The 16,322-nt window shown below is 54.7% G+C and overlaps 1 protein-coding gene across 1 annotated transcript; it reads right to left on the reverse strand.

The window, feature by feature from the left end:
* Positions 1-8,925: 8,925 nt before the first annotated feature.
* Positions 8,926-14,084, reverse strand: LOC140596407 (ral guanine nucleotide dissociation stimulator-like). Its single transcript, XM_072745071.1, has 10 exons — positions 14,036-14,084; positions 13,601-13,839; positions 12,604-12,819; positions 12,142-12,245; positions 11,571-11,640; positions 10,743-10,814; positions 10,249-10,323; positions 9,669-9,701; positions 9,196-9,317; positions 8,926-9,004 (listed from the first exon to the last, which is right to left on the reverse strand). The coding sequence occupies exons 1-10, from the start codon at positions 14,082-14,084 to the stop codon at positions 8,926-8,928; spliced, it is 1,059 nt and encodes a 352-aa protein (XP_072601172.1).
* Positions 14,085-16,322: the final 2,238 nt, after the last annotated feature.

A 16,322-nucleotide genomic window follows, 5' to 3' on the forward strand; every position in this document is an offset into this window, starting at 1 on the left:
CTGTGTATGGGGTGGTCACTCACCCAGAGAATTGCTGGCCCAGGACTTGTTGGGCTGCGGTGAACACTTGGTAGAGACATGAAATGACTGGGTTGATGATGAGGCTTCTGTCCTGGAAGGATGGCACCAAGGACTGTAGCAAATCATCCACTCTCCCTTCTCTGAGCGTCAGCATGGTCCGGGCCTCACGCAGGGATAGGGTTGATTCCTTTTCACACCAGAGACACAAGGAGGGGCCCTGCAGTCAGCTTCCAAACCGTGAACCACTGGGAAGATCAGGGTCCGTTGGTCGGCCCAGAGACTCCCATCCCCTCGGGAAGTTGCACAGGACAAGGGACTCGAGTGCCCACACAGAAAAAGGTTCGAGGCTTCAAAGTACCATTGGTTTCAGGGCAGACATGGTAAAGCATTGGCAACCTCAACACATTCTGTCAGCTGAGCAACAACAGCATTCCTCTCAGCTAATAGCTCTTATGAAGACCAGGATGCCACAGAGTCTTCAGTTACATCCCAACTGCCACTAGAACACAGAGGCCTAGACCCTCAAATGCTGCTCAAGATCATACACATTGGGGGTGAGAGGAGACCAGAGCATGAGCTGCATGGGGTCTCCCTTATGTGGATGTGGCTTGGGCTGTTCCTGACCTACGAGGAAGGCTCGGGGGAAAACTCCCTTCTCCTGCAGGGCCCAAGAGCATCAGTTGTTTCTTGTCTGGGTTCTGGGCTTGCCCTGATCCTCTCTGGGTCTTGAGTTTGACCATGAATGTGGACCTGCTCTTACCGCAGACCTTCAATGGATGTGGTTGGTGGCCTGATGCCCCTGTGCTTGTCAGGGGAGATGGAGGAGTTCAACTCTTGGAGAAACTCCTCCAAGAGTTCCTGGGTGGAACATTCCAAAGAGAGCCAGCTACTGGTGTCAGGAAGCATCAGAGGCCTTCCCCTAATCTGGGGCTCCAGGTTATGGCAGATCTAGCATCCAAAGCTGTCTATGGGGACACATAAGGTGCTCCTCGCAGCACTGCAGACATGGCAGGAGAATGGCATCAGGTCAGGTGCCAAGGGCCTTGAAAGTCTGAACCCTGTGGCAGACAGCCCCATTGATGAAGGACTACGACGATCTATCAGGATACAGCTCATGAGCTGTTGGGCCTACCGTGATCTGATGTGTTCTGAGAGACGACATGTTATTGAGAAACATATGGAGAGAAACTATGTACACATTCGATATGAAAACATATAGGATGGCTTCATCCCACCCTTGCTTTTGTGTTACATCTCCCTCTTTACTGTGATGATTTGGAAGGGCTCAGAGAAGGTCTGCAGGGACAGTGGAGCTGGCTTCTACACAGCATATCTGGGATGAGTAGGTCAATTAATAAAAACAGAAGTAAAACCCATAGATCCTCAAGGCTTGGGGAAAAACAAGCCAAAACAACCCCCCTACAACTCCTCCAAACGTGAACTCTCTGCCGCACCACTCCAACACAGGTGAAGGGTGTCCTCCCACATCCCACGTAGCCAGAGGCTAGGCGTGGAGGTTCAGATCTCTCTGAGGTTGGGCCTGTGGGACACTCTTGTGGCCACACTAGGGGAGGGCCCCGGGTTTCACTGCATGTTCGTGTGGGGGCCATATTTCTGGGGTGAGCCCTCTTCCCTGCCTCACCTCAGAGCAGCACCGATCCCTGTTTGTCGGGAGCACCAGATCATTGTCTAGGGAGCTGGAATAGTTGAATCCACACACCATCTCCTCCAAGACCTCCTGGGTGCAGGTCTGCAAATACAGTGCCCCGTATATACAGGGCCAAGAGACCTTAGGGTCCTCCCTCTCCATCACCCCCGAGGGGACACCCCCATTAGAAACCGCGTTCTCCCGTACAGGCCAGAGGGGCAGCTGTGGAGACATCTGGCAAGGAGGGAGCCACATGAAAGAGGCTGTTGGGTTCATGACCCACATACTGGGAGTGGAGCTGTGTGCCCAGCACTCCCCTTCTCATGCGCCTGCTATGGCCTGGGGTCCTAACACCAAAGGTGTGTCAGGCTGCCAACACCTGGCAGCTGGTCTCTTCCCAGAAGGGCACGTTCCTCTCCTCGGTCCCCTCTACACTCACACACACACACACACACACACACACACACACACACCCAGACACAGTCACATACACATAAACACACAGACACACACACAGTGAGGTATCAGGGGTGGGAGCCCGCTCAGCTGAGATCACAGTGTGCCTGCTCTCCAGTGGCCTCCCCAAGTTGCCTTGTGGTACCTGTTGAGGTCTCCCGCCACAGAAGCAGAAGCTTCGGAGAAGAGGGCCGAGCCGACGTCGACAGCTACGTGAACATCTCTCACTCTGGACTCTGCAGAGCCCAGAGCGCCTCAACGTAGGACAACAGCAAGAGGACATCTTGTTCTCTCAACCGTCTCCAGTAAGGTGAGCGGTTGTGGAATGCAGGTGCCTGGTCACCAGAGTTCCGAATCAGTTGCGGGGCTGTCACCAAGGAAGTGACATCACTTTTTCGAGATCCTGGGACCTGGGCCCCTTCCTCCAGTCAGCCCTATCCTGAGCCCCTTCTTGGCAGATGAATGCTTCCCCCATGCCATCCCCTTCACTGTACATCATGAGCCACGAAATGCCATAGACACAACCCACTGAACATGCAATGAGGTCTACCTGTGAGGACCCGGAGCTGAATTCAGACCTTTATGTCTCTGTTTTCCCAGTGCTGTGTCCTACCTACCCCACCGGGTCTCTCAAATAGTCCAGTTTCCCAACCTGCACTGTGGGGATCAGCCTAGAATGTCCTCTCTAGACACATCACCAGGGGCCTATGGATGATATTTCTAAGGCGTGTGCGCCGGTATCCCGTGTATCTGAGGCACAGATATACGGATGGGAGGCTGACCAGACGGGGTGGCATGAGCCACGGAGCAACACTAGAAAGCGGCCTGGGCTCCAGCAATGGAATCTCACAATAGCAGGTTCCTCTGGCCTCATTTCAACGGGGGCACCATGATGGGATGGAAATGCTCCACAGGCAGCCAGGGTCTGAGGCTAGGACTTCTAGGACTGTGTTGACTAGCAGTGGTGAGAGTGGACATCCCTGTCTCCTTCCTGATCTTCGGGGAAAGGCTCCCAGTGCTTCCCCATTGAGAATGATATTGGCTGTGGGCTTTTGGCAGATGGCTTTTAAGATGTGAAGGAGTGTACCCACTGTCCCTACACTCTGAAGAGTTTTCATCAGGAATGGAGGCTGTATTTTGTCAAATGCTTTCTCTGCATCTATTGAGAGGACCCCATGGTTCTTGTTTTTTCTCTTGCTGATATGACCAATCACATTGATTGCTTTAGAGTGTTGAACCAGCAGCCTTGCATCCTGGGCATAAATCCCACTTGGTCATGATGAACAATCCTCTTAATGTCGCATTGGATTCTATTGGCTTGTATCTTGTTGAGAATTTTTCCATCCATGTTCATTAGGGATATTGGTCTGTAATTCTCCTTTCTGGTGGGTTTTTTGTCTAGTTTTGGAAAAAAGGTGATGCTGTCCTCATAGAAGGAGTCTGGAATTACTCCATCTCTTTCTATCTTTCCGAACAGCTTTAGTAGAATAGGTATGGTTTCTCCTTTCCGTTTGACAGAATTCCCCAGGGAAACCATCTGGCCCTGGACTTTTGCGTCTTGGGAGGTTTTTGATGACGGCTTCAATTTCCTCCCTGGTTATTGGCCTGTCAGGTTTTCTATTTCCTTCTGTTCCAGTTTTGGTCATTTGTGGTTTCCCAGAAATGCGTCCATTTCTTCTATATTGTCTAATTTATTGGTGTATTGCTGCTCATGAAATGTTTTTAAAATCGTTTGTGTTTCCTTCGTGTTGGTGGGAATCTCTCCTTTGTCATTCATGATTTTATTAATTCGTGGCTTTTCTCTCTTCTTTTTAATAAGGCTGGCTCATGGTTTATCTACGTTCTTAATTTTTTCAAAGAACCAACTCCTTGTTTTGTTGATCGGGTCTTCCGATCTCTATTTCATTAAGTTCTGTTCGAATCTTTATTAACACTCTTCTTCTGCTGGGTGTAGTTTCTATTTGCTTTTTTGTCTCCAGTTCCTTTATATGCAAGGTGAGCTTTTGTATCTGAGTTCTTTCCAGGTTTTGGATGGATGCTTGCATTGTGATGTATTTCCCCCTCAGGCTGCTTTTGCTGTATCCCAAAGATTGGGAACTGTTCTACCTTCATTCTCATTAGCTTCCATGAGTCTTTTTAGTTCTTCTCTAATTTCCTGCTTGACCCTTTCATCTTTTCGCAGGATGGTCCTTCACCTCCATGTGTTTGAAATCCTTCCAAACTTCTTCTTGTGATTTAGTTCTAATTTCAAAGCATTATGGTGTGAAAATAGGCAGGGGACGATCCCAATCCTTGGTATCGGTTCAGACCTGATTTGTGACCCAGTATGTGGTCTCTTCTGGAGAAAGTTCCGGGCGTACTTGAGAAGAATGTGTATTCAGTTGCATTTGGATGTAAAGTTCTGTAAATATCTGTGAAATCCACCTGGTCCAGTGTATCATTTAAAGCTCTTGTTTCTTCGGAGATGTCGTGCTTAGAAGATCTGTCGATCGTATAAAGCGCTACGTTCAAGTCACCAAGTGTAAGTGTATTATTATCTCAGTATGTCTTAACTTTGGTGACTAATTGGGTGATGTACTTGGCAGCTCCCACATTCGGGGCATACATATTGATGATTGTTAGGTCTTCTTGTTGGATAGTATGATATAGTGTCCCTCTTCATCTCCCACTACAGTCTTGGGGATAAACTTTAGCTTATCTGATATAAGGATGGCTACCCCTGCTTTCTTTTGAGGACCATTTGAATGGTACACGGTTCTCCACCCTTTCATTTTTGGGCTGTAGGTGTTTCCCTCAAATGAGTCTCATGGATCCCTGGGTGGCTCAGCAGTTTGGCACCTGCCTTTGGCCCAGGGCGTGATCCTGGATTCCCGGGATTGAGTCCCACATCCGGCTCCAGGCCTGGAGCCTGCTTCTCTTTCTTCCTGTGTCTCTGCCTCTCTCTCTCTCTCTCTCTGTCCATCATCAATCAAAAAATCAATCAATCAATCAATCAATCAATCTTTCAAAAAAATAAAAATGAAATGAGTCTCTTGTAGACAGCAAATAGTTGGGTCTTGCTTTTTCATCCAGTCTGAAACTCTGTGCCTTTTGATGGGGTCATTAAGTCCATTCACGTTCAGAGTTAGTATTGAAAGATATACATTTAGTGTCATCATGATACCTATTCAGTCCGTGTTTTTGTGGATTGTCTCCTTGGACTTCCTCTTTCTTTACAGAGTCCTCCTTAGTATTTCTTGCAGAGCCGGCTTGGTGGTCACATATTCTTCCAGTTCCTGCCTATCTTGGAAGCTCTTGATCTCTCCTTCTGTTCTGGATGAGAGCCTTGCTGGATACAGGCTTCTCGGATGCAGGTTCATCTCATTTAGGACCCCTGAATACATCCTGCCGGCCCTTTCTGGCCTGTTGGGTCTCTCTGGAGAGGTCTGCTGTTAATCTAATATATCTACCCGTAAAAGTCAGAGATTTCTTGTCTCTTGCAGCTTTAAGGATCTTCTCTTTATCTTTGGAATTTGCAAGTTTCACTCTTAAATGTCAAGGTGTTGAGTGGTTTTTATTCCTTTTGGGGGGGATCTCTCTATTTCCTGGATCTGAATGCCTGTTTCCCTTCGCAAGTTAGGAAAGTTCTCAGCTTGGATTTGTTCAAGTGCAGTGTCTGGAACTCTGTCCCTTGCGGCACCCTCGGGAACCCCAAGTAAATGGAGATTTTTCCTTCTGAGGCTGTCATTTTATTCCCTTAACCAATCCTCATGATCTCTTAAATGTTTTTATCTTTTATCCTCAGTTTCCCCCTTTGCCTTCAACTTGTCTTCTATGTCTCTCACTCGTTCTTCTACCTCGTGAACCTTCGTCTTTAGGACCTCTAGTTTGGATTGCATCTCATTTAATGAATTTTTAATTTCTGCCTGATTAATTCTAAAATCTGCAGTCATGAAGTCTCTTGAATCCTTTACGCTTTTTTCTAGACACTTGTAGGTTTATAATTGTGCTTCTGAATTGGCTTTCTGACATTGAATTGTAATCCACATTCTGTAACTCAGTGGGAGAGACGACTGTTTCTGAGTCTCCCTTTTGAGGTTAGTTTTTCCTTCTAGTCATTTTGCTCAGTGCAGACTGGCCAGAAACAAGTTGTATTGGGAAAAGGAGAAAAAGAGAGAAGAGAAAGGAGAAGAAGAAGAAGAAGAAGAAGAAGAAGAAGAAGAAGAAGAAGAAGAAGAAGAAGAAGAAGAAAGAAGAAAGAAGGAGAAGGAGAAGGGAAAAAATGGAGGGGAAGCAAACAGAAAACAAAAAGCCAGCGGGGGTATCCTCTGACTCTATGTACTGTAAATCCTTCGACTTCCCCTGGACCTTTTCAGTGCTGCCTGGGAATAACTGGCTTTTCCGCTGTCCCTCTAGGTGGTCTTCTGGGGGCGAGGCCTGCTGTGCTGGTTCTCAGGTGTGAGCACCTGGGGGAGCTGCGCCGACCCTTGCCAGGTGCATGGCCAAGTGGGAACTGTTCATCCTGTGAGGACCCTGCTCCTACCCAGGTACAAGGTGACCTCAGGAAGAGCCACTGTGGCAGCAGCCAGCTCCCCAGCTCTGGAGTCAGCTCTCCCAGTAGCTACCTCAGCTCCCAGTCTGCAGGGGCCTGGATGCTCCGGGGGCAGGGCCCCAGACCTGCACAACTTGGTGACCCCCGGGCAGGAGCATCTTCCTCTCCTGGGCCCTCCGGGCTTCGCCTGTCCTGGGTGGAGGCCGGGACCTCGGCTGTGTCCCTGGAGCCCTGGGCACCGGGACCTGCGCTGCTTGAATCCACTCTCAGGGCCTTGGGGCCCGCTGCAGCCCTTCGGGGAGCTCGGCCGTGGGGTGGGGGCTTCCCCTGGGGCACAGGTGCTCTGTTAGTGCCCCCAGGAGCCTGAGGGCATCCCCGCCCTCCTGAGATCCTGCTCCAACTCACTGGAGCTCATGCTCCTCCGGGTGGGGAGGGCTCTCCTGTCCTTGGGGCCTTGCCCTGGGGCCTCAGCTTGGCTCCTCGGGGGGCCTCACCCTTGGAGGCTTTTTAATTTCTTTACTTTTTCCCCGTCTTCCTACCTTCATAGAAATGCCGCCTCTTCTCACTGCAGCCTTCCAGCTGTTCTCTCTTTAAATCTCAGGCCGAATTCATAGGTTTTCAGGATGATGCTAAAGTTATCTAGGTAAGTGGGGGGTGGGAAAGTGACCTGGGGACCCTCTTCTTCCACCGCCTTGGCCCCTCCCCCATTCGTAGGGGTAATTGATAGGAATATATTTATTGCCATTTGATCCCTCAGGTCATCAGCTTGGTGGCATTCCCCCATGGAAGCCCCTGAATGCTCCTCTCATTCATCATCCATCAAAGATCCAGACAGGAAATGCTCACGCGCCCACATGACATAATGAAGTACAAGACCTAAGGGGTCAGGCTCAGTTAGCGACTCCAGACAAGACAGTGTAAGTGTGTACACTGACTCTGTGTGCAAGCTGGTGAATGTCTGTGACCACGGACCTCGGAAAAACAAAGACCTAAAGTCATCCTGTCCAACAAGGAGAGTGTGGGGGTTTCTCTGGTCGAACCGTTATTCTGGCAATGGGGAGCCAATGTCTGACCCATCAGGTCCCAGCAGGTCTGAGTGGTCACTACCCCTGGACCAAGATGCCGGGGCCTTCAGGGAATTGCTCCCTCAAGAGAGCTGCCCAGGGAGGTACAGGGAGGCAGGAGATCCTAGCTCAGAAGCCAGCACAGGTGTTCTTGGAACCTGGCCCAGTTGTGGCCTTCATGTACACAAATATCTCTCCCCCTCATGCACACCAAGAGGGAAAAGGACGTCAGAGATCACTGACGAGGACCCCAGGAGGATTCCAGGCTTGGTCAGGGGTGAAGTTGGAACCTGAGAGCGAGACTGAGGGTGGAAAGCCCTGCCTGCCCTTATGTCATCCACTAATGACCTTCCCCTGGCCTCATGCCATCCATGTGTAGCACAGTCTCTTTACACGTGTGTCCCCCCACTTTAATGTTGTTGCAATCGCAGAGGTTGACCTAGACGACTCAATGCTCCGAATAATGAGAATGTCAAACCCCAAACCTGAGCTAAAATAATCCACATCAGAAAAATGGCAAGAAAAAGTCCTCCTTCCTTGAAAGTGTACAAAGGGAGCCCCTGTCCTGGGCAGGAGGGGGTCCTGGCGGGCGGTCCCCTTCAGGACCCCAGGTCGGTGGTGTTGCTGTTCCTGTGGAAGTCCCTGCACCCTCTAAATCTCAGGAGCTCGGAGGGGTGTCCCTGCTGTCTGGCCAAGTTCCTGACACTGTGCTCTGAGGAAGGGGGGCCTGGGGATGCCCTTGAGTAGCTGGGAGGAGGCAGGATCCTCTACTTCATCCCACATACAGGAGCTGGTGACTCTGTAAGATTTCTCCTTTAAAATGAGCATAAGAGGGTCTCCTGGTGGCTCAGTGTCGGGGTCTCTGCCTCTGTCTCAGGTCCTGACCCCGGAGCCCCGGGTTTGAGGCCCATGACAGGCCGCCCACAGGGAGCCCGCCTCTCTCTCTGTGTCTCTCGTGAATAAAGAAGGAATATCTGGGGGAAAAAGATGGAAAGTGACTATGAGACTCTTTAACTCTCTCACATTACTACAGGAAGTCAAAGGCCCAAACTCCTCCTGGACTGTAAAGCGGCTTTAATATCACAACATTGAAGTCTTCCGTTTACAAGTGAAGACAATGACGTATCGTCCTCCCAGTAGAAGAGGCGGGAGGAAGTGGTGTCCTGCAGACGGGCCCCGTCCCCGTGAGGCCCCTGCACCTCGGCTCAGGCCTGAGGGTGACTGCGGGCGGCTCCTCCTGTCTGGGGGCAGGCTCGGGGCTCCAGCTGGCAGGACAGGGTGTAGCTGAGGACAGAGGGACACGTGTGAGTTGGGCAGGAGCTTCAGTTCCGGAGCCTTCCCTGGGATTTCCAAGGAGCTGGAGCCTGGAGCCCCAGCAGCAGGGCTGGAGGCGGCCCCGGGGGCCTGAGGAGAAGGATCCCTAGAGGCCCCCCCGAGTTGGCTCCCCCTCCCGCCCTCAGCCCTGGGAGCCTCACCTCTCGTCCTCGCTGAGCCACGTCCCAGCCTGGAACCAGGCCCGGAACGGCTGCTCGGGCTCTATGTGGTACCGATCCGCGGCCACCTGGAGCAGCAGGATCTCGGTGAGGACTCGGTACTCCTGGGCCCAGAGAGAGGACATGGCATGAGAGGCCCGGGGGGCGGAGAGGCCTTCGGCGGCTGCGCCCGGGACAGGCGTCGGGGCTGGTCTCTGCCACGTGGTGACCCCCCATCCTGCACACTCCTCCCGGCCCAGCTTGTTCTCAGATGGGAGCACACCCCGCCCCGGCCTGGCCAGGTGTCCCCGATGGCGGTGCCTCTGGCCTTGACAACTACAGGGACTTTGCCGTTATCAGGGAGCCATTCCCGACAATGTGACAATGCGGGGATGGAGGCCAAGCGTGGTCCTCCCTGGGACCCTTCTGCTGGCCCCAGCCCCACCCTCCCTGCGGGAGCTCAGAGAAACCCTCACCTTGTTCTTCTTCCGGTGGTTGACCTCATTGCCCTGGAAAGCAGACGAGCACAGGCCATCAGGGGGGCCGCGGGGTGCTGCTGGGTGCTGCTATCCCCCTCACGCCACCCTAGGGCCAGGCACACAGGGGCCAGGACTCCCAGGGGAACAGGCCTGCGATCCAGGCCAGGCCCCGGGAGCCAGGGAAAGGAGCCCTGGGGGGGCAGGTGAGGCTTCCGGGAGCACAGGAGGGGAGGCCAGAGCCTCAGGTGGACAGGAGACGCGAGGCTCCCGAAGGGCCCGCTCAGGCCGGGGCCCCTGACGTCACTCTGCCCCCACAGGCAACCTCAACGGACAGGCTGAGGCCCACACAGCCTGACCTCTGAAGGTTGGCATTCGGGCCGCAGATTCGATCTCGGGACCCGTGACCTGGGTGCAGCCTCCCTCCTCTCCTCCCAGACGTGGGCCAGGGACCCTCGCTCCCAGGGCATTGGGGAGCCTGTCACGAGGGGAGACTTGCCAAGGACGGAGACCTCGGGGCTCGGCTCAGGGGCCCTGTGCTCCCCACATGAGGGCCCCGTCCCAGCCCCGGGCCACGCACCTCCAGGTACTCCTCCATGGCAGTATCCAACATGAACAGGTCGGTGAGGAAGGTGCCCAGGAAGGGGACGACACCCTGTGTCGGGGTGGGTGTGGAATGAGGCCCTGCTCCCGTGTCCACGGGGACCCTCCCCGGGACAGGTCAGCCCCCCGGCCCGCCCGCCCCAGCTCCCACCTGCTGCTGACCAGGACTCTTGGGGCATCCATGGTTTCCCCCCTCTCCCTCGGAGAACACCAGAGTCCTCCAAACAGCTCAAGGGCCAGCGGTAGGACATCGGGGTGTAGGTGCCCCGGGCCCTGCGCCCCACAGACACATTGTCTCCAGCTGTATAAACCCTCCTCCGGGTCACCTCGAAAGAAGTGTTGTCGAAGCTGTGGCTCCGGGAGGCAGAGCCGGAGTCGGGAGGCCCCACCTGCCTTGATTTGGGGGCTTCCAGCTCTCAGGGGAGACCCCTCTCCTCTGGGCTCGAGGCCACGGATCTGGGGCTCGCTCACCTGCTGCTGCTGCCGCCTCTTCCATGCTCTCTGCACGCTGATCCCCAGGGCTCCAAGCTTAGCTGGCCGGTCCTGCAGGGCCAAGGACAAGTTCCTCAAGAGCAGGATCACCCTGGGCCCTTCTCCCCATGATCGTTTTGTCTTTTTCTTTTCTCTTTTTAAATTTATTTTTAATTGCTGTTCAAATTGCCACCATATACAATACCCCAGTGCTCATCCCATCAGGTGCCCCCCTCAGTGCCCGTCACACTGTCACCGCCACCCCCGCCCTCACCCCTTCCACCCCCCATCTTTAACCTCAGACCCTGGACATCTGACCCAAGGCACAGGGTGGCAGCTACATCGTCCTTCAGCTTGCCATGAGGGATTCCAGAACAACCTCAGCTCCAGCATTCATGGCTGCGTGACCTTGAGCTTGCAGCAGCCTGGCCTCCCAGAGCCTGGATCCTCACTGGGAAAGGGGCGAATTCCAGCTCCCCCCTTGGTCCCCCGAGGACCCAGGGTCCTATTCCCACCATCACTGTTGGGGCCCTCATCCCATGCAAACCCCTCACAGAGCGCAGGCCTGTCCTCCGGGCTCTCCAGTTCGGGAGAGGCCCCCATCGGGACCGGCTGGCGACAGGGAGCGCGAGTGTCCAACTCAGGGATCCTGGTTCAGCGGCAGCTGCTTTTCCACCTCTTGTGGATTTTCACCCCAGGCTGCGTCCACGGTCATGCCAAAGGCTGCACTCGCTGAAGGAATGCTCCGGGACGGTCCCTGATTCAGTCACGAAGGACACCGTGGCTCCCACGCCGCCTCTCTTTCTATCCCAACACCTCCCATACTACCTTGAGAAGCAGGTTCCTGCTCTGGGCATTGTCCTGGGAGCACAGTTTTTCAAATGTTCGAATCTTCTTCCTGAGTAGAGCGAGAGAAGGCAGGACGGATGTTGGCACACTAGGGTAGGGTTGAGGGCAAGTTCCTGTGATCTGAGACCTCGAGGGAGTCCAACTGCTGGGTCGGGGTGTCTTTGGGTTCCTCTGACCACTCAGCTCGTTGCAGCACATGGGAGGGAGCTGTCGTGTGGGTCATCTGGTGCAACCGAAGCCCTCTTAATTGAACAGCTCTGCTTTGGTCACTTTTGGTTTCAATTGGGAAGAGACTCCAGTTGCTGTCATGTTCACATCCAGATACTTGTAACTCAGCACAGCCCAGACTCCCCAAATGGGGACATTAGGAGGCATGGTGGCCTCTTCACCTGGTAGGCTGAGAAAATCACCTGCCTGCCTGCCCACCCACGTCCTGTTGTCATGGAGTACTGCCTCCTAGGAAGTCCAGGGGGACCGAGGAAGCCAGAATGGACAGGCATCCGGGCCATCCCTCATCCTTCATGGTCCTTCTGGAGCGAGGACCCCTCACCTGGAAACTTTGGCCCATGTGTTCTTCAGGCGGTGAACGGAGACACTCTGCAGAGCCGAGAGGATGGCGTGCAGGGAGGAGTAGTTCCGTAAGGCTCGGCAGGCCTGGGGAGGAAGAGCAGGAGCTGTCAGGGGGCCGGCAGGAGCCCTGCTGGCTGGAGAGCTGCACTCCTCTCAGTGTCAGTCTCCTCTCCCGGATGAGACCGATGTCCAGGGGCCTACAGAAGGGCGCATGGAGGACGCCGCGAAGAGCCCTGCTGGGGAGAGGGGGCGTTTCCCGTCCCTCCAAGGAAAGAGTCACGTGGGGACTGAGCACCCCAACACTGGGCCATGCGAGGAAAGGTCAGCAAGGCCCCCCGGGAAGAAGACCTGAGACCAGAGACTTCAACCTTGAGGAATGGTCAAGGGAAGAGCAGTTCCCAGGCTCAGGAGAGCAGGTCCGCCGGGCCTCCCGTAGGCTTACCTTGGCCACCTTGATCCAGTGCTCCAGCACCACCGCCCTGTCCCGGGCCGTCATGTGTGCGTTGCCAAGGCAGGTGGTGATCACGCAGTTGGCCACGTTGTTGAACTGGGTCACGGTGGCACTGACTGTGCATGTCCGGTGCTCATAGCCAGGCTCATTTCTCTTGGACCAGATGGAGCCCAGGCACTGTTGGGGCTGCACCTTCTTGAACAGATCCTAGAGAAGAGGGGGACGCTCGCTCACACAGCCATTGCACATGCAGGATTCATGTCCTACATCGGGGTCCCCTGTCAGAGCCGGGGCTCAGCAAGGGCAGAAAGTGGCCTGAACCCAGGTAGAGTCGCTGCACTGCCCTGCATTCCTCTTCCCTGAGGGAGCCCAGTGCAGGATGAACGAGGAGCAGATACTCTCAGGGGGTGGTGGGGGGCAGGAGGGCGCTGTACCCTGGTCCTCCCCTGTAACTTCAAGTTACTGGTGGCAGCTCAAGGGGGCTCCTCAGGGGGCAACTTCCCCTCCCAGTGTTCATGCCCTGGCCCTCCTCCCCTCTCAGCAGCACATTCTCACAGAGGGGGGGAAAGCCACAGATTTGTCTGCCTCCCTTTACTTCAGCTCACATTTGACACCTAAACAGTGTGGGGTGCTCGGCCTCCAAGGCAGGTGCATGGTGAGCCTTGGGCTCAGCTGCACACAGTGAGTTGCCTCCGGCCCCCCGCCCCCCGCTCATGACCAGGGCCTGCCCGTTTGCCCACAGGTTCTGGCTCATTTAGGCGACACAGGGACTCTGCGTCAGTCCTTCCCAGGGTCTAGCTCCACAGTGTGCAGGTGGGCAGTGAGAGCAAGGGTTTGAGGCACGGGACAGGGCCTTGTGGTTGGTAAGGGATGGAGCTGAGATCTGGGCCCGACCACACAAGCCCACATCACGGAAAGGAAGGTTTTGGGCAGAAGACGGCAGGAAACAAGCCTGCCCCGGCCCCGGCCTGGAAGCCCCGCTGCTCACCGCGTCTATGGAGGTCAACTGCTCTGCCACCAGCTTGGGAGGGAAGGCCATGAGCCCGGGCTGCTCCCCATGCCGCGGGTGCTCGGGGGTTGCCCAGGGGCAGGTGGCCTCTGGGGCTGGAGGTGGCTCCGTCTTTGTGCTTTGGGAAGGAGTGTCAGTCCCCACGAAGGCTGGTGGTGGAACTGACTGCAGCTCACGACCCGGTACACGGGAGGAAGGCACCAGCTCTTGTGCCAGGTCTGGAGTAGTCGAGGGAGGAGACGCTGGAAGGAGCCGTGGAGCTGGCCCTGGGACAGGATAAGGAGACATGTGTGTCCACGGGACTGACTTGCCCCATGCCCTTCCAAACACAGGGAAGAGTCCATGGCCGATAGAGAAACACCCAGCCCCTGAACCCCATCCCGGAGAGTCTGCCCAGCTTGCCATCCCCCTTACCCTCTGACTCTGCATCTGCCTCCGTGAGCTGCAGAAGTTGCCGTGGCATCACGAGAATGGGGGCATGGCAACTCAGGCCATACAGGTTGGCCTGCACCCAGGGCCCCTGTACATCGAAGCAGGCCCAGTGCAGGGATGGCCAGGTGTTCTGCAGATTCTGGTCAGGCCAGGTCCCCGAGATGGGAGAGAGGCTGCTGGGGAGAGTCATATGCGGACCAGCATCAGAGCCTGGCCGCTCATGCCCCATGGTACTCCCATAGCACCATTCTTTGTGTATGGGTCCCCGAAATGTCCCCAGCATGACCTCTAGCCCTCCTGTCCCTGTTTTTGCAGTGGCGGACCTGGTATCCAGAAAACCTGTCTGAGTCTGGTTTTTCTACTTATCGTCTCTTCTCAATGACCAAGGGCCTCGTCTACTCCATCCTCCACGCCACAGGTATTGGGGCTTAGGTTTGTGGCAGATTGGTGAGTGCTCTGCTCACCAAAGCTTCTGTTCTTGGCCCCAGCGGTGGAGGTCACAAGAGGTGGTAGAGAGAGGTGCAGGAGGAGCAAGATGGGACAGTTGAAGGGATGGATGTTTGAGGCACCGAATCCGCCCAGGCTGTGCTCCGCTCCCCAGAGGGCTCCGGACCCCATCGACAGCTCCCTTTGACTCATTCGCCTCTTCACAGGAAGCCCCCACAGTGAAGCCCTCCCAGTGGAAATCAAGAGTCTATGAGATCCCTGGCTCTGGGAGTCACTCCCCAGCCACAAACCACAGTCTCCCAATGTGCTCTGTGGAGGAATTAAGGTTCTCCTCCTGGATCCAAAGATCAATCAAAGTTTTACTTGAACTTTCCCAAAATTTTTTTGAGGATATTTACTAATTAGACGAGGAGAGAGAGAAGGAAAGAGTGAGAGAGAGAGAGAGAGAGAATAAGCAAGGTGAGCAGGCGCCCCACTGAGCAGGGAGCCCAATGTAGGGCTCAAACACAGGACCCTGGGACAACGACCTGACCTGATGGCCGAGGCCTTCCTGACCGAGCCACCCAGTGCCCTTAGTTGATCTTATCGTCCATGAGAATGGTCCAAATATGGGTGGATCCATTCATCCCTGGAGGCGGCCAGGAAGATGTCAGATCTAACAAACTATGGACGTGTGTGCCCACCACCTGCAGAGTGCTCGACTGTCTGACACCCTGATGAGTCTTGGACCGAGACGCTGTATGTTCTTTATTCCTTCAAATATCTCAGTGACTAGAAATGTGTCTGCAGTACTCGGTGCTTAATATGTGTTATTGGATGACGGACTCCCAACCAGCACTTTCCATCTCCTGAGTGGACCTGAAGCTGCTCGTTCATTCCTCAGTGACCTCTCCTCTGGCCACATAAAGGACAAGTATCAGGACCAGTGAGATGGAATCTGAGAAGTCCTTTGCACACAGGCAAACGGCCTGCTTTGTCCGTGCTTCTGTCAACCCAGAGGGCCACAGGCCCATGAGGGCCGATGAGGAGAGCTTGTTCGCTGGGGAGAGACGACTGCTCCACGGGAAGATGCCCAGCAGCCCTTTCTACAGGGCCAGGCCCCAGAGAAGTCCAGGCCATGTTTCCTCTCCGGATTTCCCACAGTAGCCTCATGAGGTTCATCCTCTTACCCCAGCACTTTTCAGAGGAGGACACGGAAGCTCAGAGAGGTGCAATGACATTGCCGAAACATACTGGTAGTAGAGGCGAGCCCCCCGCCCCTGTGCTGTGTATGGGGTGGTCACTCACCCAGAGAATTGCTGGCCCAGGACTTGTTGGGCTGCGGTGAACACTTGGTAGAGACATGAAATGACTGGGTTGATGATGAGGCTTCTGTCCTGGAAGGATGGCACCAAGGACTGTAGCAAATCATCCACTCTCCCTTCTCTGAGCGTCAGCATGGTCCGGGCCTCACGCAGGGATAGGGTTGATTCCTTTTCACACCAGAGACACAAGGAGGGGCCCTGCAGTCAGCTTCCAAACCGTGAACCACTGGGAAGATCAGGGTCCGTTGGTCGGCCCAGAGACTCCCATCCCCTCGGGAAGTTGCACAGGACAAGGGACTCGAGTGCCCACACAGAAAAAGGTTCGAGGCTTCAAAGTACCATTGGTTTCAGGGCAGACATGGTAAAGCATTGGCAACCTCAACACATTCTGTCAGCTGAGCAACAACAGCATTCCTCTCAGCTAATAGCTCTTATGAAGACCAGGATGCCACAGAGTCTTCAGTTACATCCCAACTGCCACTAGAACACAGAGGCCTAGACCCTCAAATGCTGCTCAA

Source organism: Vulpes vulpes, chromosome 2, assembly GCF_048418805.1.
Source record: "Vulpes vulpes isolate BD-2025 chromosome 2, VulVul3, whole genome shotgun sequence".
Classification (NCBI taxonomy): domain Eukaryota; kingdom Metazoa; phylum Chordata; class Mammalia; order Carnivora; family Canidae; genus Vulpes; species Vulpes vulpes.